A 27,400-nucleotide genomic window follows, 5' to 3' on the forward strand; every position below is an offset into this window, starting at 1 on the left:
TTATATTTAATATAAAATACGCAATATAATTCTTTAATGTGAGCATATTTTCCCACACAATTGGCATAATAATAGTGCCTGTAATTATTTACAAATAATATTACCAGCCTCTAACAATGTTTTTTTGTGTGTGGTTTATAAGGACTTATATACATAATACTGTACTACATCTTCAAAGTCAGAAGTATAAACAAAACACTACATGTAGGCTATGTGCTTTAGCTACAGTAAAGCACACAATTATCATCTTTCATGTCGGAAGCAACCATGTTTTTATCATTCAGTTTTGTGTGTAACTTAAACTGTTTGCACAACAGACTACATACAGTAAAGAAATACAAGACACTGAATAAGAGCTCATTACAAGCGGTAAATTTTATTATGGGATAACAGCACATAAAGCACATCTAAAATCGATGTGTCCAATGCACTTTTAATAAAGATAATATTAAAGGTACAGTTTCTAAGTACAATATAACAACATTCATATTAGAATGAAAAGTATTTAAAAGACAACATTAAATTTCTTATTTTTCTTTACAGCGGTATTTACAAAATGAATCAAAATACTTATTTTCATATTTAAGAATCAGACAAACAGAAGGAGTAAAACCACTATTAAGATACTGTCTCCTAAAGAGAGTTCCAAAGAGCTGAATAGAAAGATACATGATCGACCATCCCCATTTTAAGATCAGTAGCAAACATGTGACGTAAAAATATGTGACAACCGCAAACTGTTCACTGCTTTTTTTCCTGCAGTTGATGCTGCCCGTGAGAAGCGAAATCCAACCCGGCCCGCTCTAGCCTTTGAGCCCTCCCCTTCAGCTCGCGTTTATCAGACAACAGGAAAAAGATCCAGATGTGTAGTATGCATCATTTTACATACACACATGAACACGTAAGATACATTGCATTAGTCATTTTGTTTTGTAATTATCAACTTAAACCTAATTGGCAGGAAAAATGGGATAACACAGAGTGGATTGTCTGTAATTTTGTCTCTGCAGGTATCCAAACAGGGCTCTGCCATTCATTTTTAAGCAGATACATCCAACCAGGGTGCAACTGACTGGATAAAAAAAAATGCATGTCCCATAACCACGTTTCAACTGCTGTTCGAAGGAAAAGCAAAAACATCTGAGACAGACAGTTTCGACAGAGCACTGTCGGTAAGAAATACAGGACACCACAGGAGACAATAAAATGCTGCTTCCATGGCTATAAACAAACGTGAAATCTAATTTACATAAAAAGACAGCCAATGAAAAGAAAGGTTGGTAACACAAGACAGAAGTCACCTACATGTTTAAACACAGTCATTTGAGTACAAGAACAGTGAAAACAACAACATACGAATATAGTTTCTGCATCCTGTACCACTGAGAGGCACTCAGTGTAGTTTGCTATGCATTATTGCAAGTATATTCTGCCTTGCTACACAGAGAAAGTTTCACACGAACCTCGTACAACTGTCTTTGTCCTGTACAATTTGTTATAACACATAACCGATGTGTGTGTACTGTACGTGCGTAAGCAGATGTTGAATAGAAACATAAATGCTTACAAAGCTAGTCTTTAAAAACTAAAGGGAAGAATGAACAAAAATGGAGGAAGCCAAAAAGTGGCTATAGACGATCCAGTACTTTGCTGTATCCAAAGTCCTTCCAGCTCCTGATACCAAATGTACCGTTTTGAGCTATGAAAAATAAACACAATACTGCCTTTTTAAGCATGAACAACCTTCTTCATCGCAAAGATTCAGAAACGCGTTTAATAGAGATTTACTTAGCCCATACTGCTTTTGCTAATAATCTTAAAAGTGAGAAGGAAACAAGCCGCGTCCCAAGACAAGCACACTGATACAGGTACTTGCTGGGTATTCAAAAGTAAATTTACCACCTATTGTTAACTTTATTTGTTATCATTATCATTATTCTTATAATTATTCACCGAGTCCTAATATCAATAATGCATCAATACTCAGCGAAATGAATGGACTAAGAGGGTGGCCTAATCTATGAATCCGTAATTTTTGTTCACAAAAGTAACTTACCTAGCACCACACATCAGTATAACACAAAAAGTCATGTCAGCACACCCTAGCGCTAATCGAACTAAGTCTAAAAGAGAGAACTGTACTAAAAACAGAGATATTGTACAGCATGATGTGTCTGATAAACAGATAAATATTTGCGCTGAGCAGGTCTTAATAGCAGTATTTTCTTCTTACCTATACAGACAGAAGTTACAAAGTTACTTTTATACATGTGATCAATAGAACATTAAATATTGAGTGAATTAAAAGCAGAGGATAAAAGAGAGGATAAAAATGAAGCTGTACAGTTTACAGGCCATTTGACGTTCGTAGTTCTCCACCCGGGAACAGAACTAGTCAATATAGAAAAATAAACGAAAATGACAATCAGAAAGCAAAAACAAACAAACGAAAAAGCGATAAATAAGAGATGTATTTACATGCAGATGTTCAAAGCCTATGCACAAAAATGAATAATAATACACCATATATATTATTGCTTGACATTCGATTATGGCTAAAGACGTTTTTCTTTTCTTCTATTATCTAAACATATTTCACTTTTAATAACGTATCAGCTGTGCTTTAGGAAAGAAACCTCATTTTTATAAATAAGAACGCATGAAAGATCAAAATGCTGTTAGCATGACACGTGCCGTTGAATCCACTGAACATAAATTTCACCAAAGTTTATATGTGAGTGCATAGGCCTTGTTGCGTTTGCATAAATCTAATTGAAATGTTTCTATTGTGTCATGCTTGTACAGCCTCATCGAGGGGTTCAAACTCAGTGCTACATAAAACATTTTAAATCCTGGTAAAACGTAAGATCTCACTTACAATTCACCATCTGACCCTGCTGCATCTTAACTTTTAAAGCCTTGTCTGGGGTTTGACCTTCAGCAAACATTACATAGCACAGATACACACATATTTGCTTGTGCGCACGCTCTCGCACGCACGTTCAGACATATATTGCTTCTCACGAGAATAAACAAAGAGGGAGCTCACAACTTACAAAAAAAAAAAATGTGGGAAACTTTATGGATCTTCCACCAATAAGAGAAACAAACAGATCTCAGTCTAAAATACCACAGATCCAGAGATGTTTAAGTACCTTTGCTCGTATTAGAAAAAATACATTTGTCCAAAGTTCTATTTCATAGCCTATATTGCTTCAAAGTGTCTAATACAAACTACGCTGACAAAACACAACATGCAAAAAGTGGCAAAACGTGACTTTACTACAGCGTTCGTGGTGCAACTATGTGAACACGGATGGTTGGACGAGAAACAGAAACACAACGGTCTTCTGTGCATCAAAGCTTGTTCATTAAAAGGGGACTCCACAGCAGTGGTTACCCTGTAGAAACCCGTATTTGTAACGCACGCTAAGTAGCCCGTGCGGACGTTGACGGTGGAGCGATTCATGAAGAGGTATTTGGCACATAGACTCCGCTATGAGTGACAGTTAGAACAATCCCCATCCAGAAAAATGAACAAAAACGGGCAAAAATAGCATAGCGCATTCATGGTACGCTTGAGGTTGTTATCTTTCTTGGTTTGATTTTTGGGAATTAGATCTTGGAGCTTGCTGTGTGATGAGATAAAACCAGTGGCCAATGGTGCGACTGAGTTAAATGACACATTTGCATTGTTTATGATGTATCGCCGTCTTCTGTGCGCTTGACAGAACTGATGCTAGTGAATAACAGGGAATGACATGAGCATGTGAATTGCAAAAGGTAAAAAAAGAAAATATCCTGAAGGGCTGTGATTAAAAATGAACTAAAGAGTGACAAGCATCTTAACAGTCCCAATTAAGCGTTTTTATGTATTACTACCAGGTTCTTTTGTGCTGGTCAGAGAACTGTGCTTTACATGAATATCCTATTCGTTCTGTTGCAAAGCTAAGACAGCATGCTAACCTAAGAAGTGAACTTGAGTGCGCTACAGACAGCAACGCTACACAAATAGCTCGGCGCACACATGGGAATCTCTATGTGCTCCTTTGATTTCAATAGTTTAACGTTAATGTGGCTCAGATAAAAATGAGCACACAAATATTTGGAAAAATATTACGCTTTTAGGTACCTTTAGAAGGTGGCATAATATTAAAACAGTCAAAAGACAAAGATGTCTTAAAACGCTGTCTAGATAGAACAGAGCTAATATCTTATTTTCCCTTGATATTCCCTGCATCGATGTTCTCAATTATCACAATATTACTCTCCCTGAGCCTTGTAGTACAAGCACTGCTGATTTACAAGGAACTAAACATGAACCTGGATTGTCATTCACAGTTTAATGATGTACCGCAGTAATCAGGACGTCTGGGGGATGCGGGCAGAAATGAATAAACTGCACAACCAATAAAAATAAGACTGATATTTTCACTACAATAAGATAACTAATTATGTTGACGTTGATCATTGAGATTAAATTACTGATGTTAGCATTTGATACAACACAGAGCCGACTAACACGTTTAAGCTACTGGTTTCAGAATTGAGTTAGACAGACTCTTCCCTGAGGATCATACGTTGTGTAATGGGAAAGACCACACAATTGGGGGGGGGGAATTATGACGTTAAAAAAAGAGCGACAAGAAGCTACCAAGATCTACTCAAAGAGTTTCGAAATGTCTGTTAGCAGGTCGTAGAAGTTATCTTCAAAGTTTTTCTGGATTATATTGGGAATAAATGTCACAACATAGTTTTACTGGAATGTTACAACACAATTTCTTCAGACTCAAAATAGCAGGACACACCACTATGGCACATTCAAGAGACTTACAAACATACGCAACGCACAACAACAGTTAGGTATTCCAAAAAATAGCACTACTACTACTATAATCATCTTGTTCTTTGAAAAATCATAAAAAACACAAATTCTAATTCGTTATTGCAGGATTAAGTGCTATAGCATCATTCGTTCCCTTTTTTTCTTTCATAGGCTTTATAAGCACTGTACAATGTTACAAAAATAGAGGATTTCAACCAGACAAGGCTTTGAATATTTATCATCTTTTTCACTCTTACGTTCCGGACGGGCGTTGTTGCTGGGCAAAGACCTTCACAAGAGCTGCTTAAAAAAAAATGATACGGTAAACACTTTCATCTTGAGTCCAGTTTGTGAATCTAAGATGAAAGGATGATAAAAACGGTTGCCAGATAAATAAGATCAGAATCATCCTCAAAAGGGGCATAATTGTGCTGACACCACCACTAGATGGAACCATTTAACAGATTGAAATGTACAAATCAATGTACTAAAGATTGAAATACCAATAGAATAAAAGGATGAATCGATAGGTCTGTTGGTACTGCCGTTTCTGATAATGTTACACAAAAGAAACGGGAAAAAGCAGGGCTTGCTGATCCTGAAACATGTTGTAGGATGTTTCCTAAAAGGAGTTGCTGGGTGTCAAAAACATAACGCAGGTCTAGGAACAGCATCCCAGCTTTAAAGCTGCTTTTAAAAAATATATCTTTTTGGAACGGATGTGATCAGACTTTACCCAGCACCAACCTCGCGAATAAATACACAAACACGCACACAAACACGCACCCACCCACAGCAGCGTTAGGGTTTCCAGCACTTGTTTTCCATAACCGTGGTATTTATACATGCAACACATCACTAGGTAAATATACAAGTCTTAAATTAAAGAAAGGTGCAAATAAAAGTGCCTTATCAATTTTTCACAATTAAGAATAGTCTAGCTACGAATATCATACATGTTATTTAAAATAGATTCTATAAACATAATTTTTTCTGTATTGTTTGTACTTATGACCGTATACCCTGTAACACGTTAGAAATTGGGTGAAATGGACCCTTTCATTGCATCGATGGTGGTGGTCGGACCATTACGCTAACACCATTCCAGAGAGGGACTTAATAGCAGACGGCCTTAAACGATATCACTAAGCAACTATGGTAGATGAATTCTCTGACAGCTAAAAGTAATTGAGCTTTTTACGTCATTTAAACTAGAATTACCAGAATTCTACGTTTTCCTTCTTTTTTTTAGACGATTGTCCGTAGAAAGGTGCTGCTTTATGTCTCCAAATGCCGACAGACATTGCTTAACACTTCTTTTCATTCTCTCTCTTTTGCTTTCTCTCACGTCGTCTTCCTCTTTGCTGCTGGTTTGTATTCTGACATCAAGCGTTCCCAGAAAGAAAATCAAACCCACAGGAGAAAGGAACTGGCCCACATCACATCTATGAGTATTTCTACATACACACTTCGGTACATTAACTACTGGTGCAGTTCTGACCGCGAAGACAGATCACAGGTAAAACATTCGTTCGATTTCGTTTTTCTTGGCTTGTAGGGGACTTTAAAATATGTGGCTTCCTTTTAAAATGTTTAAAACGCCAGATTCAGGTGAATGCTCCCCGGGACTCGTTTTCCGTTTTGGAAACAAGTCAAAACAATTTATGCTGATCGTGACAAATCTCCATGGGACCGTACGCGTGGACTCTTCAGGTTCAGCCAGAAAAAAGAGAGAGAGGAAGCGTATGAAAAACAAGCGTCTTCTCTTCCTCTCCCTTGGGCTCCGCATCCCACCTGTGTCAGTAAATGGAGGGAACAAACCCCAAAAATAAACCGCTGGAGTCAAACCCAGTCCTTTGCCTCCTTTCTCATTCCGCTCGAAAAACACAAAGAAAAAAGGGGAAAGGGTGTGTGTGCAGTGTGTTGGCCGTCCAGGTGTGTGTATGTGTATGTGCAGGGCACTGGTAAAGTGTCTCAGATTTATGCTTGACATTCCCCACGGCGTGAAATCCCCCGGGCAGGACGGGCGCGGGAAGCGTTACCCGTCAACGGGCATGGACTGCTCAAAGTCTGATCCGAACAACTCCTTGTACAATGGGGGGAAGTGGGCGCGCACAATGTCTGGGTATATTGCTTTGAATGCCGTCAGCTTTTCTGTATGCCTGCTGCACAGAGCTCGCAGTGTGGAGACTTTGCATATCAACTGCAGAGAGAGAGAAGAGAGGTCTGTTATTCTTTTTTGCTCTAAAGGACCTTTTGGTACTGGGGTAAAAGGCAGACCTTTAAATCTAGTGACACTTGGTCTTAAGTTTTTCTAAAAGAGTCATACAGCTAAAATAAATGTTCCCCTTATTTCCTTTCCTGTAATGTAAGCAACTGGTCTTATTGTACTCAATACATCAGTGCACTTTATTCTAGGGCTGTCAAACGATTAATCGCGATTAATCGCATCCAGAATAAAAGTTTGTGTTTACATAATATATGTCTGTGTACTGTGCATATTAACGATGTGTTTATACACACATACACATACATGCATATATTAAGAAAAATATAAAAATTAATAAACGTTTATATGTAATTTCAGTTATTGGTAAATATAAATAATACATCTCAAAATTGTATTAAATATATATACATTTATGTGTATGTTTTTGTATTTATAAATACAAAATTAATATGTACAATACACTGACACATATTAAGTAAACACAAACTTTTATTCTGGATGCGATTAATCGCGATTAATCGTTTGACAGCCCTACTTTATTCTAAAAATAATATGTATATATTTGTCTAACCTTTCATCAAAATCTAACAACGTTCCCTGCACCTGAAACAACTTATCTTTTCTGCTGACAAAACCAAGGCCACCCAGGCAGGGAAAATAATATTATCCAATTACATCACAGCTTAACATTTCATGATCCAATCAAATCCAGGTGGATGACATCAACTTCCATCCTACATTATTTCCCACTTAATATTCTGTTTTAATTGGAAATAAGTCATTATGAAAGTCAAATGTGTGGCGAATAGTTCTGTTGTCTTTAATACCTTTATTTAATCATAATTAATTCAAATAACTTTGCATTAGTATACAATAAAATAATACACAAATATCACATTTAATGACATCATATCCTGCTTCATTTTGTGTTATGTAGTACCTTTGTCAGTATGCCGTCCTCTCTGTGGTTCTTCTGCAGAACGTGCTGAAGTGCCAGCTGGATTTTCTGCTGGAGTTTCTCCACCTTCACCTTCTCCTGGAGCCAAGAGCGGTCTAAACACACACGCACAGACGGGTGAGGATGTCACACTTCATCACAATCTGAGCTGTGACCTTGCGGTTCACGCACATGGTGTTTATGTGGAGTATGAAGAGGCAGGTTTGAATCTGGTTTGTATCATTTTTAGAGCAAAGGTGGCTGTAATTGAAATGTCCCATTAGGGAACGACACATACATGTTTTACTACTTTTTCGAATTAGCATTAATACAGGGACAACACCGTTCACAGACACTAGTCTGATTTCATAAATCACACCACGGGGTTCAAACCTGCAACCATTCACGGACCACACCTTGTAAGATTTGAATCTCCAACCTTTCGGTTACCGGCCCATATATTTAACCACAAAGCTAAAACAGCCTGTGTGGAAGTGGTAAACAAGGGATTGTGGGTAACACGTTTGTAGCGTTTAACACAGTGAGCCAGGCTTACCTGCAGACATCAACACGAAGGCAGAGAACAGGGCAATCTCATCTTCAGAGAGGTGCATAGAACACAAGTTTTTCCCAAACTCGAAGACGGAGCTGATCAAATCATCGCAGCCTGTCACCGTGGAGACGGAGAGAAAGAAAAAGATGTACAGACAGGCTTGAGATGTAGCAGTAGACAGCACTGGTAGACACTTGACGTTTTTGCGGTGACACCGAGGTAAAACAATAAAACTTTTATGCATTACAGAATGCTTTTCCCACAGTGTTTTTTTCCTCTCTCTAGAATAATCATGTTTTACCAGAACGAGATGGGTTATGTAAGCATGACTGGGGTCACTAACGAAACTTTCAGTAAAGCCCGTGACTCATGAGTTCACACAAGAGATCTCTGGCATGCCTTTGTCTCAAAGGCTCGGAGAACAGATGCAGGCTTGTTAAAAATCCCCGTGCAACTGACAGAGAAATAAGATATTGCCATCGTTATTATAAGAATGAGAATGTTCACATCTGCACAAACAGACACAAATATTGATTGAGTGTTGGCTTGCAGACCGTGGCATCCACATGCAAACATCTTTCTCACCTACTTTATTTCTTATATTTGTGTTTGTTCTGGCATTTGGATAGCTTTTTGCTTCTAAAGGTTTCAAATATGTGCAAGTAACCACAGAGAAGGGATTTCACTAATGTCATGGCATTCAAACATAAATGCTATTTGCTTACCCAAGAGAAACTATAGACGGGTTACGGTTGTGTGGATAGCATGTTTGATAAAACACTCTCAGTAGACTCTCAATCTTCCTTATGTTGTTTCCAAATGCCCACTATATGTGGCATTTTCAGCGAGGAATGTTTGAGTTTGTGTGGCGAATCTGGCGAATCTGGAATAGCTTGTTTGCTTGCACACGTATGACTTTTGGTTGCCAGTTGGTTGCTAACTGGTTGGGTTGTGTAACCCCATTTGAATGCTGCCACCATGTGTGCCTCACTCAGTATTTAAAGTCCCACTGCATTCGATAATTTTATAACTCAAAACTCATCTATAAGCTTTAAAATTAAAAACGGCTTAAAACTCGGCTCAGCCAATCAGAAACAAGGACCAGAACGGACCGTATTATAAAAGTACATAGATGCCTCATTCGACGTGTGAGCAGCGCCAAAGATATTGATATTAACAAGATGCGCCACTGCCGTTACAATGACTGGCGAGGAATGCTATGCTCAATATGGCCGCTCTAGCGAAGGAAGTCCCGCCTTCCAGTAAAAACGAGCCAATCGTCAGTCAGTTAAGCCTGGACGATCTCTAAAAAGGTGATTTTTAGCACAGTTTAAGCTTAGCAAATGAAAGTTATGATACAGTTTATGTCATGTTTAATTACTGATCGGAAATATGCTGTTTAATTGTGATTTTTGCTAGCGATTTTAGAAATATCCACCTTCCCCCATTCAAGCAGATAGGAGTGTGGACTTGCTATGACGTAAATAGCTGCACAGAGGCATTGCAAACATGGCCGCCGAGTGGCACAACTTCAGTAAACGGACTTTGGCAGCGCGTTGCAGAACAGCTGAAACAGCACCGATCATTTCAGTGCATTTTTAAACTGTCTTTGGTAAACTGCAGCTTTATGGAGAAAATACTCTGCAATGGTTTCAAATGACTAATTTGTTTATCTTAAACCATATTAAAAACACCACATCAAAACTAAATGAACGTAACTCACCTAATGATTTGAAGACGTCAGACCCTGCATACTTTCCGTCAAAATAGACTGTATTGTTCTGAGGGTCGAAGGCACGGCACATTCTGACAAACACCACCTCCAAAGAGCCTGTGCACAGATGAAAGAGAAACAAGATGATTATTCATAGTCCAGAAGAGAGACAGATAGGAACAGCCAGAAATATACTGTACAAGGGATGTCACAACATACCAGTATTGACAATAATCGTGATTTTCATATCAACAAAACCCAATTTTTGAATATCAGCATTCTGAGTGTTGCTGTAAAAAAATGCTATAGTGGGCATTACTTTAAACATCTTTCTCTGTAAATGGTCCATTTTCTCTTGTACTGCAGGTCAAACACTTTTGTGGCAGAGCCATAGTTTGTAGAGAATCTTGCGGAGCGATTTTTGTGTTCCTGTAGCTCAACTGGTAAAGCACTGGCTAGGTTGTCTTTCAAGATGAACTACTAACGAAAACGCATACTGTATCGCATACAAATAAATTGTACACCTTGAATGCACTCTAGTAGCTTTGGATAAAAATGTCTGCCAAACTCGGAAATGTAAATGAAGACAGCTAGCTGAATACTAACACTGAGGTGTTACCACAAGTAATGCAAGAACACACGTTAAACAACCTTGAAATGCGTTAGCTAAGCATACACGTCTGCATTACTTGCGCATCATCAAGAGAAAAAATTTGCTTTGCTATGTTGACAATTAGCTGAATATATTTGACACCTAAGAAAACATCTGTGCTTTTTGTTGTGCGTGTTTGCGTCTCAGGTGGAATGTGTTGCTGTTATTGTTGTGAGTGGGAGCAGTAATTCTACAGCCGAGTGCTTTAGTGAGCTGCTTAGAGGATAAAAGCCACGTAACAGAAGCCATTAAAGAGCTTTAGCAAGATGCTGGTGGTTTAAAATGTCATGTCAGACAAGAGCTCTCACTCACTTTGTTATTCATTTCGTTTGAGCGTGGCACAAACAGAAACATTGAGAGCTGCTGGGATCATGATGGGGACAGTGTGTGTGTGTTATAAATCTCACATTGCTTGTAAGGAGACATTGGTGGATAGCATCTCAATAATGCTCTATTTTTAAGAGCTGACAGTCCATGCTCGCACATTTTGGCAATTATAATAGATTATGTAGGTTGTTCCATGCATACATCATTCACATACAGTACATAAAGAGCATGCAGCATATTTACATTTAGTCATTTAGCAGACGCTTTTATCCAAAGCGACTTGGAGAGTTCAGGGAGCAATAAGCGCTATATCATACAGGAGCAATAATACAATAGGTGCTAATACAAAGTTACTAGTTTCAACAAAAGCTAGACCACTACCTGTTGAGAGAAAGAGAGAGGGTTAGTTTTTTTTCCTTTTCTTCACGTCTGTCAAGTATTCACAGAAGAGATGGGTTTTAAGTCGTTTTTTGAATGTTGTGAGAGATGTGGTTGACCGGACCGAGTTAGGAAGAATGTTCCACCAGGAAGGAGTTGTGAAGCATATACAGCATATATAGTAAGTAGTATGGTAGTATGCAATGAACGTAGCAACACCGGAGCAAAGGAATATTTCTGTAAAAAAGTCAGTGAAATAAGCTAGGATGGATGATGGTGATATGAACACACACACAAATGCTTTACCTGCTTTGAGTAGCACTATCTGATCATTCTGACAGAGCTCCATGAAGCCATCGATGCGCTTGGCAAACTCCACCACGTACTGAATGGCCTCTGTGATTTTAATAGCACACAGCTGCCACATGACTTCTCTGGGCTGAGGGGAAACACAACAAAGATCCTGTTGCGTATCAGTAGAATTAAACAGTTGTTTATCCCTTCAAGTGGCTGCACCGCATGTACATGTAAACAGCCAGTAGGACATTTATACACTAAACAACACTGCCACAACAATGTACATTTACATCATTAAGTTGAAGATATCTTTTAAGCGCTGCACAAAGCTTCATTCGTGTGTGTGTGTGTAGTACCTTGCTCTGGTAGCTCTCCACTTCCTCCTGAAGGAAAGCTTGCCAGGTCATCTGCTGAAGCTCTTCTCTCAGGTACTGACACGTCTCCATATGGGACTTGGATATGTTTTGGGCCAGATGCTCTGAAAGACAACACAACGCACGTCAAACGCCTTCGTGACGCCTGGCTGCATTTAATGTACAGACATATTGAGATGCTCTATATACAGTATATGTATGCATATGCATATGCTGTATACTGTATGTGTGCGTGCATACATGAGATCAATGGCAATTGTTTCGCATTAGTGCTATATAGAGGTCATACCTTGTGGAAGATTCTCTCAACAAATGCATATTTGAGTGAAGTGTGTTTGTGCATTGTTGCTTTGTAATTTAAAGTCGCATGGCTGACCATTTCATTCTGATTTTCTGTAGATCAAGTAAACAACACTGGTTCAGAAGCACTTCCTGTTTCTGTTTTTCAGGGGTTTTTCATATGTATAATTAAGTCTTAAAGATGTTTAACATTTTCATTCATTTCCAAATGTTCTGTTGGTTTTATTTTGTTGTAATGTTTGCGTTTTGTTAAAAATGAAACAGGAAGTGCATCTGGACCAGTGTTGTTTACTTCTTGCAAAATGGTCTACATTGTATGCAACTTCTGGAAGTAAGGAAACACAGTATGTCTCAACTAAATTGTGCTATCTTGTCCGGCACGTTTTCCAGGTTAGTGGCAACAAATGTTTTACTATTTAGTGCTTTTGTATGAGATGTTTGGTTGCAGGTTCTGTCGCTTTTTCTTCTCCTCTATTTTTGCAATGTAACCATTTTGAAACACCGCGCATTGACGGCATATAAAATTGACTCCAGAACAAGCAATAGAAATGAAAATAGGGCAATGCTTTAATGATGACATGAAATGTGCAAATTTATGGAAACAAAGGTCATATTTGCTTTCAACAGGAAAGAGCAAATGAAGGCGACAGAGAAAGAAGAAAAAAAACACAGAGTATAAAATTCAATCATGTTGAAAACACATGTGTTAAAGAGAGTCCCAGAGCAGGAGGGGAACCTAAAAAAATGATTTCCCACGGCGCGTGCCCTGCTGGATCCTGATTGGCCCTAATTAATGGAAACTAATTAGAAAAAAAGAGGTACTTTTAATGAGTCTTTGAGATGAGTCTCCAACCTAATGCTATTTTAAGACACCTTTAGCGACGTTTGCCCCACGGTTGAGTTCTTCCCCCAGTCCCCTCGGCTAACCAGAATCCTTCTTGCTATTTTCTCACTCACCCAACTCAGCCATGGAAACTGTGGGGGATGTTTCCCCATTGGTGAAGGAACAGTACGGGAAGAATGAGCCAGAGGTGAAGTCACAGATGGGCTCTGGCTTGATGCCGTTGATGTCCAAGCCGGACTGGTCGGGTGAGGGTTGGATGTCCAGGTAGAAGCTGCTGACGCCCGAGTCGGGTTTGGTGCCATCGGGCGTGTGGCCATTCATGTAGCCGCTCAGGTCATCATGGAGCTCAGTCAAGCCGTTGGTGGTGAGGCCGTAGGTTGGTGTTAGGGGCTCGGCCTCGCCGGGCTGCTGCTGGTGGTCCCGCTGTTGCTGTTGGAGCCGGTGTTTCTGCACTTCTGCATACAGGCTGTCCCGCTGTTTCTTGGACATGCGGCCGAATTTCACCGCTGTTGAGACAAAGATGGTACACATAAGAATTGATCAGCTTGTTCACCAAATATAAACAGATGCAGTCAAGTGAGCAATATTTATTCTGGTGGAAATTGTTTCCAAAACCTTTTCGTGAGTCTTGTTTGGAAAAATGCAATAGTGATGTCTCCATGCAGGGATCAAACCAGCAACCCAGTTACAAGCCGTGAGTAACCACTAAACCAAACCATGCCTCTTTACAACTTAAATAGCTAATCTAGTGTTACGTCCGTACAGTCCTCTTATTTTCGAGGAAATAAAAGTAACTTTACCCCTCAGCCATTGTTACTAAACAACAATCTCTTTTCCCTCAAGACTTTGGCCTTTGAAGGAAAGCTTAGTGAAGCAGCACGATGAGTACGCCTAACTCCGGGGAGCACATTTTAATGTCTCTCCGAGGGTATTAATTTGGTGTATTTGGTCCGAAAAACTGCTCTACTCAGTAATAGCATTAGCTTTCCGCTGTCTACCTGCCAAAATGATCCAAGAACAGCAGACCTGACTAGAATAAATCACCAATTTACAAGCTCTCACAAACAGGCAAGACCCTCACTCGCCGCACCTGGAGACAACAGCGGAGATGTAGAAAGAAAGAATTCGCAACAGCTTCGGCTCGTCTTTGAACTGGAAAAGTGTTGTGGGAGCAGATATAGTGCGGATCAGATATAAGTGGAGCTCAACTGTCTGTGAAATGAAGGGCGTCTGAAAGAGGATGAGCCAAAGTAGTATTGGATGAAAGGAAGACAAGATTAGACGAAAGGAGAAGAGACAAAATGAGATGAGGACAGAAGGTAAAAGTCGAGAAGATGTGAAGAGAGCAAAAGAAAAGAAAACTAAATGAGATGAGAGGACACAAAAAAGAGATGAAACAGAAGAAAGAGGAGGAGAAGAGAAAAGAAATGGACAGGAAATGTGATTTTGAAACTGCAGAATTTTAAAAAAGCTTTTGTTTAGAGGATGTACCAGAAAGGGGTCTGGACAAAAACCTACACATGGTCTCAGACTCGTCTGTGTACGGTCTGCGTCTCACTGTAAGGAAGGCAGATGGGGACCCGTGAGCTTCAGACAGAGTGAAGTCAGAAGTCACCTTGCCTGTCCTGGTTGCGTGCGACAGAGCAGCCCGGTAGACTCCGAAGACCTGGCCTGATTTCATCCTCCTGTCACGGGCCGTAGTCACATCGCCCAGCCGGAGGCCCAGCAGGGGGCCTCCACACACACATGCACGCACACAAACACACGCTCACCTGTGTTCCCGTTAATGCTGCTCACCTGCATTGGCTTTAATGAGCCTGTTTTAATGATGCTCATTTAATAAAAGCTACTTGCTGTCAGAATCCCCAGCCTGAGTGAGGATGCCCTGCAGTCCCGAACTACAAGCGCCTCTTACATTCATCTTGTTGCAAGTTTGTTGAGAAACTAATGAGCAATGCGCCAACTATAGAACAGATAGTCTAATTTATATCATATGGCCAGACTAGGGTTTTCGTTGTTGCCTTCTATTACCTTTTCTTGAAGTCTACTTGCATGTTTGTATGTAGTTTCAAGACTAATCCGTAACTGAAAAACACGCTCCTATGTTGCGCATATACAGTACTTTATATGCTGCTGTATTCAATATTTCGCATGCGTTTGATGTTCTGTGTCTGCTGTACTGGACACACACTCACCGTCACGTGACATGCCCACGGCCAGACACTTCTGCAGCCTGCAGTGCTGGCAGCGGTTTCGGCTGGTGCGGTCAATCAGGCAGTTCTTCTGACGCGGGCACGAGTACGCCGCATTGCTCTGTTGACTCCTCCTGAAGAAACCCTAGAGCCCCGAGAGATGGAGAGAGACAATGAGAGCCGCTTGGTTAAGCTGTTGGTGTGGTTATATCCACATACTGGGTTATAATAGGGGTGTCACAACATACCATTATTGTCAATAACCGTGATAAAAAAAGATTTTTCAATCAATACTGTGTTTATACTACACCTATGATAATATCGTAAAGAATTCAGCACCCTTTTATGTTATGTTTATGTTGCCTTACAGTTCACCCAAAAATGAAAATTCTTTAATCATTTATTATTTGAAACCTGTATGACTTACTTCTGTAGATCACAAAACAAGATATTTTGAAGAATGTTGATAACCAAACAACACTGACCCCATTGACTTCCATTGTTTTGTCAAATTCAAAATTTGTGCTCTGCAGAAGAAATAGTCATGTACATGTTTTGAACGACACGAGGGAGAATAAATGATGACAGAATTTTATTTTTGGAGTAATCTCTTTAAAGGCTAAAATACACTACAAGACTTTTGCTCAGATTTTGCCCAGATTTTCAGTCTGGACTTGTTGCAGAAAGTCTGTGCCAGTCTGCAGATTTGAGTTGGTGTGTTTCTATCTGAAACTTTCAAAAAGTCTGCAAGTGTATGATGTCTAGTTTAAAAAAATCTGTTCAGATTTTAAAAGTCTTGTAGTGTATTCCAGCCATAAGAGTCACACAGTTTGAATGTGAAAAATAGACAAAAATGAAAGATGAATTTCGCTGATGTCATTATTTATTAGTAAAAAAAATTATAATTAATACAATAAAATCTTTTGGCCATGGTAATCATGTAGTAAAAATCATGTTGTGACAGTCCTACGAGGAAATGCAACAAAAAAACTTTGAGGTAAACACATTTTATAGGCAGGAGGTGGCATTTTTGCAATGCTTTGTCCTGATCAAATGGTTGAGACTTTGGTAAGAAATACCTGATTGGATCAATATAATCATATTTTCCCTGTTATAATAACAGTTTTTGGTATGAATGTTGCATACCTTTCTCAAACCGCATAGGTATGCAACATGTTTATAGTTCATAAGCACACTTATGTGTGAACATCTGATGATGTTTGTAAAACAGAATATAATATTTCATACTTGTTAAGCTGCTGTGGTATTATGAGCAAATGACTTGGCTTGTGTTAACGACGCCATCTGGACTTTATTTATAGCTAAATTACAGAATTAAAGTGCGGAAAATGTGTTTAAAAACATTAATGAACCTCACACGTCAATGTACAGTATTAACTTTAATACATCGCCGAACTGATGAGCTGAATAGAAACAGACTGTCGTCTATGTCATCTAGTGAACTTTACCAAATTTCCTAATCAGTAGCAGTTTGGATTGTTAATACGGCGACGGCCTGTTCCAAGAGCGACGAGAAAGGTAGTAAATAATGGCGAGTTTGTCTGAGGTTATTAATGTTGAATAACAGGGCCCGAACCCGGTGGGTGCCGCGAGGGGGAAGGAGCGGGCGCCCACGTCGAGTTGATTTCTCATCCCTTTGACTTAATGAATTGATTCCAGCTCGTCATTAACACACCCCACTCCACAGCTCCATACACATATGTCTTAATTAGTTGCTCATTGGCTGTTTAATTACTAGAAAACAGCTGACAGCTGCCAAGTTGCTTTCTAATGGCAGCCATTATGAAAGCGGGTTAGGACTGCCGGTGACAAGCGGCGCTCCTTAATAATGCTATGATTTATGGGCCGGAGCGGTGTGCTCGCACATATCATTAAATGTCTCTCTGCCTCGTGTAATTAGTAACCATTAAAGATACATTTCAGCAGTTTATTCATCAGGGTTGCACGCTTTCTTTCCGCCGCGACGCGAGCGACTGAGCGAGAGATGCTGAGCGGAGAGTCTATTGTGCGAAAAACAAAAAAGCGACGAGCAGCAGCATTCGCATGTTTGTTTCTGCCGAGGCCGCTTGCGGAATGCTAACGAGTCGCTCCGGTGACAGGCGGCAAACAAGAATACACAATAAGCACAAAATTCCTCTTTGCTGAGTGGACGGCGCGTTTGAAAAATGCACAAAAGGTGGGGGGGGGGGCGTGCTAGCAAAACCACTAACTACATGCTTTGATTCATAGCGCTTCCTTTTCTGATGGTTTTATTATTAAAAAAAAGTCAGAAGGAGACAATCTCATCGTTTTGTAATTGTGATGTTCATACAACATCAACATAAATGCCGTTTTTAGAACTTTGATGAATTGTGAAGTCCTTTAAATAAATTGTCTGTGTTTTTTTCTTTAAAAGGGCGATCATTTCTACAGGGAATTTTCTGTTATTTTCTACAGCGTGTCATTTGTTAACTTTCCCCGCTTTTTTATTTGTCACGCACACAACCACTGACAGGGTTGTTTAGCTTCTTACCTTGCAGCCTTCACACGTTATCACACCATAATGGATGCCTGATGATTTGTCTCCACAGATCTTGCAGGGAATTATTTCGATTTGAGCTGCGCGAAAAGAAAAGAGAGAAGACACTGTCAGGATTTTTCACTGTCACCAGTCACAGCACAACACCTCCTCCACGGCTGCATGTTGCGACATGAAACGGCTCCGAGCTTCAAACGCATCACATCCCTGCCACCCAGCCTCAGTTGCATCGTGTTTGGAGGAGGCTATCTTGACTTTAAACAGAAAACCCTTATAAAGTGCTGCAATCATGATGTCAGCTTGCACGCAAAAAAAAAAGACTCGTAAAAAGAAGCTCCGCTGCTTCCCGCAGAGCCTTTGGTTAATAATATCAGCAGAGGAACAGTGTGACAGGGAGCCGCTATTAACCACATGACTGGACCTTTTTTACCAGTGGAATATCAGCTCAAAGAAACTTAAAAGGCACATAATCCACAATGAAAGTTTTGCCATCATTGAATGCAGTCCAACTGTGCTGTGTGGTTTACAATGAGGGAAAACGATAAAGACCTGTATTGTAACATGAAATTACAAGTGACCAGTGCATTTATTCACCCTTCCAAACCAGTATGGATTTCTTTCTTCTGCAGAAAACCAGAGAATATATTTAGAAGAACTTAACAAAACTGGTCACCATCGACTTCCGTTGTATGGACACAAAACCACTGAGACATTTCTCAAAATATCTTCTTTTTCACATGGAAAGTCAAGTCTGAACCATTCAGTGAAGGCCACTTTTCAACCTGCAGGTATTATTTCTGACAGATAAAACACTCCACAAACACTAAGCGCACTCTGCTTGATAAATTTGGGCATCTCGAAGCGAAGGCCATGGCAACATAATCGCATCAAAAGGACCTGATCCAAACCTCTGGCCATTGCAAAATAGACCTTACCATGCAAGAGCTCCTCTCTATATTTATCCGGATTAGAGCTCAACGCTCACTGTTTAATGTAGCCTAAGCATTTTATTTCTACTTGACAAATATCGCTCCCTCCAGTTCCCTCAGATCCCGAGCCAAAGTTCCCCGCAGCTACTTGCCTACCTCCAGCCAAAATACTGTGGCTCGATAATATTTTAGAGAACCTTATAAATCCAGTCGTGCGGAATTAATTTGCACGCATCAAATCTGCCACCGCTGAGCGCATCAGCGACGGCCATGAGCGTGTTTCATCATCCGCCCTCGAGCTCCCGTTGTGTCATTCGGATAATGTTGACGTACCCACGGTGGGGCACTGGGGCCACTGGTCTCCCTCTCTCTCTCCGAGAACGATCACAAACAGTACACCGTCCGTTCAGTCAACACAGCCTTTAAACGGCATATTAGCCTACATTTCATGTTGATAATAAAGCGTTGCCGTTCTCAGGAGAGCCTCATGCGCATTGCCGGGTCCAAGGTTGCTAAGTGCGTACTCAGCAACGAATCTAAATATAAACTAATATAAATGCCTTACTGATCTTGCTGTTATCGGTAATTTAATGAAGAAACCATGTTTTTTGCTGTTGTTTTTCGCTTGTGTACAAAAGGAAACATTGCGGGCTGTGCACTCTGTTGTTTGTTTTGTGTTCTCTCGGCATGAGCATTAGCACGCCTGTGTGTTCCTACTCCTTTAGCATTTTCAGCCTCATTACTTACATAATTTGTTCTGACATGCACTCACAACAACTGAAGCATGCTGTAATTAAGGCTGGCTGTGGTTGAGGTCCAAAAGAGGAGACGCAGTACCAGGCCCTGCCAGTAGGTGGCAGTACAAGGCCGTGACTGCAGACTCGATCTCAACCTCCACAATCTGCCCTACAGGCTCAAAAGGCTAGCGCCTCCACACCGCTGCCATCACAGACAAGCCTGTGACTACCCGGCTGTGGGTCCAGACCTGCGGGAACAGCCTCCACCAGCTCCTCTCTCTGACTTTCCCCAGGCACTGCTCAGAGGGCCCTACGCTTTAGCCGGAGAGAATCAGGTACTCTCGCTGACGAAGCTCGTGCCACATCAGGTGAAGGCGCAGGAAGTGAAAAGGGCATTATGCTGCGTCGGCCACTGGAGTTTGGTTCTGCCTAGTGCAAATATTTCTCCGCTCTCCCTCTCGCCGGGCCTCCACATGAAACACTCACAAAGCTCTTTGTCTCCCGCCTGGCTCACGCTGCGCCGGATTGGTGCTTCCTTTGTCTACGGAGAGCGCTAAACCAAAATTGTTCTGCTGAAAAAATCCTCACAGCAAGGGTAGGACGGGGAGTAATTCATCCAGCTACAGTAGAAACACACTTACTGTGTGGATATATTCAGCTGTGTTACACATCCCTACATTGGATAACAACATAATTACCCTTTTTTTGTCATGATGGTGATACCATAATATTATCGGAGTACCATGGTATAACAACATGACAGTCAGTTATTATTTTCATTTAATAACTGTGCAACAGTACAGCCACAATATAAGGGAACTTTAGGCATTCGTAAAGGAAGAAGTATTTTACAATACCCTCTGATCAAGTCAGAGGTTGACTGGATGTAGATTTTGTAAAAATAATTATTTTGTCAAACAACATCATTTTTAGTCAGTGATTTTTTCGAGCTTTTCACGACTTTGATTTCACAAAAGATTTCCTTGACTTTCAGGTGTGGAAACTACGATTTTAAAATTAGAATATTTTTAATTTATCTGTGGTACAACATACATTAACCTAAAAAAAAATGGAATTATGAAATTTTAACACATTGTGTCATTGTAACACCCTTGCGTGTCATTTTGTGTTGCTTGTGTGTTAAATAAATCAAAGGGACAACCCAATATTGAAATTCAAGTAACAAATATGTGTTGCCCTTAACTAGAAACGAAAATGTGTTAAGGACCCAAAGCCTACACAGTATATGTTATACACACATATATGTTTGTTTTTATAGACAAACTGACTTTTATAAAAACTCACCAAAAACTGTATATTCTTTCCACACATCTTTCTGCATTTATACATTTTCCAACAATCACCATTTACTATGTTTACTATGGCAACCGCTATACATTTGGTCCCCACCAACATGTAGAAACCCATACACGCCATGCACTGTAGCTTCCGAAACCATCAAAAATGTCACTAAACCACAAGAATGCTAGTCACACCACTGCTGGTAAAGCTAGCCCCCATCTACATGCTACATCAAAGATGTCAAGAATGAAAACAACTAAAAGGGCACAGTGATGTTAAAGAGCAAACCCTGGCACTAAATGACTCCCACAGTGCCCGTTTGTCGTCTGGGCAAGCGTGGCGACAAAGAGCAAATCCGAGGCAGCTTGTTAGATTGGTCCTCTGTGTTGTGACTTCCTGGAGCCCACTTCAAGGTCACTGAGTCAGAGCCGACAGCGAGACCGAGCCCTGAGGAGTGAGTGATGTGTCACTCTGCTGTCCCCTCCGCCTCTTAACGCTATCCGTCTCTCTTACTCTCTCGCCCTCCATCCCTCTCTCTATCTCTATGTCTCAGTCCCAATCAGACCCCGTCTCTGCCGTGCCCTTTTCAGCCCTCAAATCAGACCTCATGGGAGCAAATCCTCTGCTCTCGCTTTCAGAAGCTCCTCCATTTCGGCTAACATCAAACACACTTGTCAGTTGCTCACCCAATGGCCGTTTTAATTGGTCCGGCACATAGTTCATGCACATAAATTCAGACTGAGGTTTCATAACCTAACATTGAATGTGACATTAATTTCTCCATGAAAAAATCATTTCTGAAAGAAATCCTATATCGTCAAAATCATTGCACATCTTGTGTGTATTTTTACACACATACATAGCTGTAGGCATTAACTGTGACATCGGCATTTTGTTTTTTTTTACAATATCACCACCTGCTAGCAATAGTTTCCTTAAATCTCTACCGTTAAATGTGATATAAAGAAACCGAGTCTCCCTTTTTCTAGTCTAAAAGTGTCCCTTATTTTCTTCTGCTGAATTGGCTCACGTTCACACTTTAATTTGTACAATTCTTTCTTCTCCGCGATAAAGACGCAAAGAATGAAAACCGTAGCAAAGGTGCCTCATCAAAAACGAGACAATAATCATTTTACAGTAACGTGCGCTAACGGCTCGGTGCTAGCTGTCACGGCAGCTCTGTATTCTTTAGCACATTAGTGCTGACATCAGCATCACAAAGGCGCCGATTTTCCGAGCCTGGCGCTTTTTAAACGTACCTGAGGAACTTCGTTCGGAGAGTGAGGCGGAAAGTGTGATGTTGACACAATACAGTGAAAGCGTGTGAAATATTCAGAACGTTCGCTCGCTAATGGAGGACTCTAGACATGTGTGTGGGGGAGGGTTGATTGCTAACTTCACCAGAGTGCTTCTTACCATCCGCGGACACAAAATGATTAGGTTTTTTCTGCTCTGCGGTATAAACACATTCAGTACATCGGTGTGCTCTCACTTAGATATCAGTAAAAATGTTTGGTGTGCTAAAAATCAGTAGCGAAGGGCCAGAGCTAGCAATGCAAATCAATATAAAATGCAGCTCTGGGCTAAAATCACGTTTAGGATTAGGATGATCTGTTTATGATATATGGACGCATAACGGCCAAGTCATAAAGTAGAGAGCTTAAAGGGACAGTTCACCCAAAATTCTGTCATCATTTATTCACCCGCATTTCATTCTAAACCTGTATGTGACTCTTTCTTCTGTGAAACACAAAAGAAGATATTTTGAGAAATGTCTCTGTGGTTTTGTGCCCTTACAATGGGGGTCAATGTTGTTTGGTTACCAACATTCTTAAGGATATCTTCTTTTGTGTTCTGCGGAAGAAAGTCATACATGTTTGGACATTAGGATAAGAAATGATAAAACTATCCCTTCAACCCCCTTATTTCCCATTATATTTGTGCACAACCGTAGTTATGAGTGCATCTTTTCATGTTTCCACTTTAAAAGAAGACTCGTGGCTGACCATTATTGTGACCATAAACGTCCAAAAAAGAGCTTTAACTATTTTTACTTACAAGTGCGTAATTTTAACACTAGTGGTAGCAAGTGGAATTGCGTTTGTTCGAGCAGCCCAATATAGATCAACCACTTGAGTGAGGGCAGAGCTTCCTTTTGTGTCGCTGATAGGGATGCAGAAATTACTTGCTGTAGCTTTAAATGTAGAAATGCCATTGGCCCGCAGTGTTTTTCTCCATTACTGTGTGTGTGTGTGTGTGTGTAGGAGGTTGCTAATATGGTTGTGTGTTGACAGCTGTCATTGACCACATGACGCAAAGCCATTGGACTCATGTCATGGGATTATGTAAGCGATTGGACAGCCTTGCTGGAATTGCGCACAGTGCCACATTACAGTAGGATTAACAGCAGTCCTTCAGGCCAGAAAACTCCAGAAACGCCAGAAACAAACAGCAGTTTAATCAAATTTCTTCTGAAATGTCTCGCTACTTTTTCAGATTGTTTCTGTAAGTAATGCAGCCCAGTGCCTTGTGTGGTACAACACAAACCACTGTTGCTGTTCAGATGGGTTAAGTATAGGTTTGAAAAAATGTGTCAGTTCAGGCAGTCTGGAGCTTTTTGGCTTGGTTTACAACATAAGCTACGGTTTAATAAAAAGGAGAAATGGTCTAAAAATGGTACACATTTACATTTATGCATTTGGCAGATTCTTTAAATCTTTTATTTTTGAACGTATGTTCACTTGGAATCAAACCCCTAAAATTTGAGGTATCGTTCATGTTCAGTGCAGGATGAGACGTTACACACATTTCACACGATAGCGAGCGACTTAAACCATTTAAATGTTATGAGACGGTAAAAAGAAAAATGGTTTCGACCATGCAACAAAGAAAGATTTCAAGCATGCAGATCAAGGCAGAGAGAGCCTTTTAATCACGTGGGATTGCTTGTTTTTCCACGCGCATGTTTGTTTGCGCTCCGTGCGTAATTCTCAGATTTTAATCACAGTCCGCTGTCATGATTCACAGTCACTCGAGACGTCAGAGAGCTGAAAAGATCAGAGGAGATAAGGATGATCGAGAGAGAAAAAACAATAGCTTCTCGTTCCTCCTGTGGTTCCTGAAGTGGTGGGTTGGACCCAGGGCTGGCTGCTTGCCTTTGGGCAGCGTTCAGGAGTGAACTCATGCATGCATCTGTGTTTGTTTGTGTGTGAGGCCATTAATTTTTCAGTGCCACACACATAACTCAAGATCCTTCTCGGCAAACACAGCAGCTTGTGTTACCGTATTTCTAGATGTACCCGAGTGACTCAGTCAAATGCATTTTGACATGCCACATACAGCGGATCCGAGTGTTTCCCAGTTGGCAGTGACGAGACATCTCACTTCAAGTGTCCATTATTTATTTATTATTTATTTTGTGCTGCAAAACAATTTAAGTACTACTTAAGGCTACGTGATACTAACTTCACTCTTTATACTTTTTAACTCACTTTTTGATAAAAGATTCTGCATGTGGAACCCAATAGCATTTTCTGTTAAAATTATGTCAAATATGTAAAAAAATAAATATGTTTATGTAAATAATTAATAATAAATAAATAAATAAATACAATTTCACAGCAAAAAATCACATCAAATTATATTTATATTATATTTATCATCCATTATTATCCATAATATTTAGTAATAGTGTGTATATAGAATTGTCATTTTTGCTTATTTTCCAAATATATATTTCCAATATAAATATGTATATCAAATAGTCTTAGTACTAACTATTGTATCAATTGATGTCATATCAAAGACGACGAGGATCTTCTTGGCTGCGGTGAGAGTGAACTCTGAGAAAAAGAACAAAAGGATGGGGTTTATGCTGGAGACAGCTTTCGCCTCCTCTTCTCTGACACTCTCTTCCCCCCCATCCTCCCCTGTTCAGTGACAGGCAGAGAACTTCCATCAGAGCAGGAACTCTGGAGCCACAGGGCACATCGCATCTCACTGTGCACCTGAATCCCTGGAGCCGGAGAGGCGGCGTCATGAAGAAGAGAAAGAAGTGAGAGGTGCATTTGCATGGTGTCAACGTCTCCGCGGTGCTCCATCAAACACAAATCTAAGTATGCAAAATCCCTTCACAAGCATTAATATTTATCTTTGTTTAAAATGTGTTACATTGTCTTTAACAGGGGGGCCCTGACCAACATCGTCCCTGACAATTGTAGCTTGAGCTCAAAATATTGAGTGTTACAAATTTAGGCATGCGGAAACAAACAACACATGGCATTGCAAGACAGGCTTAAAGGGACAGTACACCCAAAAAATAAAAATTCTGTCATTTATACACCCTCATTTCATTTAAAACCTGTATAGGACTCTTTCTTCTATGAAACAAAAAAGAAGATATTTTGAGAAATGTTTCTGTGGTTTTGTGTCCATAAAATGAAAGTCAATGGAGGCCGATGTTGTTTGGTTACCAACGTTCTTCAAAATATCATCTTTTGTGTTCTGCAGAAGAAGAAAGTCATACAGGTTTAAAATGACATGAGGGTGAGTAAATTATTAAATATTTTCTGTTTTTGGCTGAACTTTCCTGTTAAAATGCAACACTCAATACATTATGTAACAGGGAGCCCTGTTCTGACTCTGTCCTTCTGAAATCCTGATACGCTACCTACGTTACCAGAGTTTAAGCATTTAAATGTGTTGTTTATTTTGTAAACTATCGCAATACCGAAACTCAGTAAAGCGCAGTGAAGACTGAGGCATGCAAGAGTTCGCCATATTCTATTTTTGTTTACGAATGCCATGTGTGGCAAAGCTTGACGTTGCACATCGCTGAGACTTTGAATCACTGAAGCTCAAACATCAGAAGCCATTTTTAGAGTCATGCTCTTGCTGTTTAATTCTGTTTCGGCAGTCAGTCTTTTTTTCAAACCGGTTTCGAGACAAGCTTACGAATACGAATGGGACTTTGCCAGCACAAATTTCTCCCGTATCCTTCTATTCACCGCCGGGCCAGGGAGGCCAGCCATGATGTGTAACATGCAACATGAATTTGAGCCCTGTACAGCTGATTTAATCTTCGATTCGAAACCTCAATTTCCTACAGATGAGTGCTTTAGTTAAACACCAATCACACTGCAGCAAGTTCTCAGGGGAGCCAATCCGGCTCGATGGGTGACAACACAATAAAAAATAACGGCGGTATGAATATATGTAATGAAAGGTTTAAAAACAGCCTGTGCAATTACACCGAGAAAACCTTTGCACAACAACAAAGAGGCTTGTTTCACCGCACAGGGGAATTCTCGTTCCATGCCGCGCTGATGCTTTAGCCCTGTAATTTCTGCATTAGTATGCAATTCTGTGAGAAGCGTGTTGATCTTCACGGAATATAATCTTCACAATAAGACATGAATGTAATAGTAGTACCGCAGAGCGAGTGTCTCTGACTTGGGCTGGTGGGTTTGAGTCGCACGCGGGGGAAGGTCCTTTAGGGACATTCAGACATGCAAAAGATGAGATCTTTATGTAAAATACTAGTTGTACATTTGCATTTGACAGACGCTTTTATCCAAAGCGACCTTCATATATAGTATACATTTGATCTGTATATGTTTTCCCTTGGAATCCATCATCTTTGCACTTGCAATGCTCTACCAGGAACCGTTAAATTACATTTGTAACTTATCAAATCAATTCCTGTTTAAAAATGTATTAATGCTTTTACCATCCACACACACCAATCATACACCTGATCAACTCGAATGGGAAAACATTTTACAGAGAATGCAAGCCAGCAGGGTTTTCTAATGCACATAGCCAATCGGACAAAAGAAGTCGACCTGCAGCTGGGTCTCTTAATACCTGACTGCACAATGTTACAGCACCACACGCTTTCACTCAGCACACATACACTGTACAGATTGTAATCGTTGTGCAACGAATTGAAGACGGAGGTAAACACTATAAGGTATATGGTAAAGCGAAAAAGGGGCTACATTTTGTTATATTTTGTATGATATTCATGCGGTAATCTAAAACAGATTTGTCAAGAAATATCCCAGGTTGAATTCAAGTGGAGGTCGGTTACCATTGAAAAATGAGTCATGTCTTAGTTTGTAACCAATAGAAAAGTTTTTTTTTCCATTGGCAACCATCAGTGTGGCATTAGAGCTGAATTTGAGGTAAATTCAGATCGACAGTGAGTTAAAGGGATAGTTCATCCTAAAAAAATTCTATTTGCTGTTTATTTACTCACCCCCAGACCAT

General features: G+C 40.2%; 1 protein-coding gene across 2 annotated transcripts in view; it reads right to left on the minus strand.

Annotated features, from left to right (window-relative positions):
- Positions 1-350: 350 nt before the first annotated feature.
- The window catches only part of roraa (RAR-related orphan receptor A, paralog a), a 277,550-nt gene continuing 250,500 nt past the window's right edge, over positions 351-27,400 (minus strand). For both annotated transcript variants that reach the window (XM_057329380.1, XM_057329379.1), the window contains 9 exons: positions 18,157-18,242; positions 15,627-15,768; positions 13,545-13,937; positions 12,270-12,391; positions 11,923-12,055; positions 10,269-10,376; positions 8,549-8,659; positions 7,996-8,108; positions 351-7,028 (listed from right to left, as the gene is read on the minus strand). In XM_057329380.1, coding sequence (XP_057185363.1) covers positions 6,864-7,028; positions 7,996-8,108; positions 8,549-8,659; positions 10,269-10,376; positions 11,923-12,055; positions 12,270-12,391; positions 13,545-13,937; positions 15,627-15,768; positions 18,157-18,242 — 1,373 coding nt within the window. In that variant the 3' untranslated portion in view covers positions 351-6,863. The remainder of the gene's footprint in view (positions 7,029-7,995; positions 8,109-8,548; positions 8,660-10,268; positions 10,377-11,922; positions 12,056-12,269; positions 12,392-13,544; positions 13,938-15,626; positions 15,769-18,156; positions 18,243-27,400) is intronic.

Source organism: Triplophysa rosa, linkage group LG3, assembly GCF_024868665.1.
Source record: "Triplophysa rosa linkage group LG3, Trosa_1v2, whole genome shotgun sequence".
In the NCBI taxonomy this organism is placed as follows: Eukaryota; Metazoa; Chordata; class Actinopteri; order Cypriniformes; family Nemacheilidae; genus Triplophysa; species Triplophysa rosa.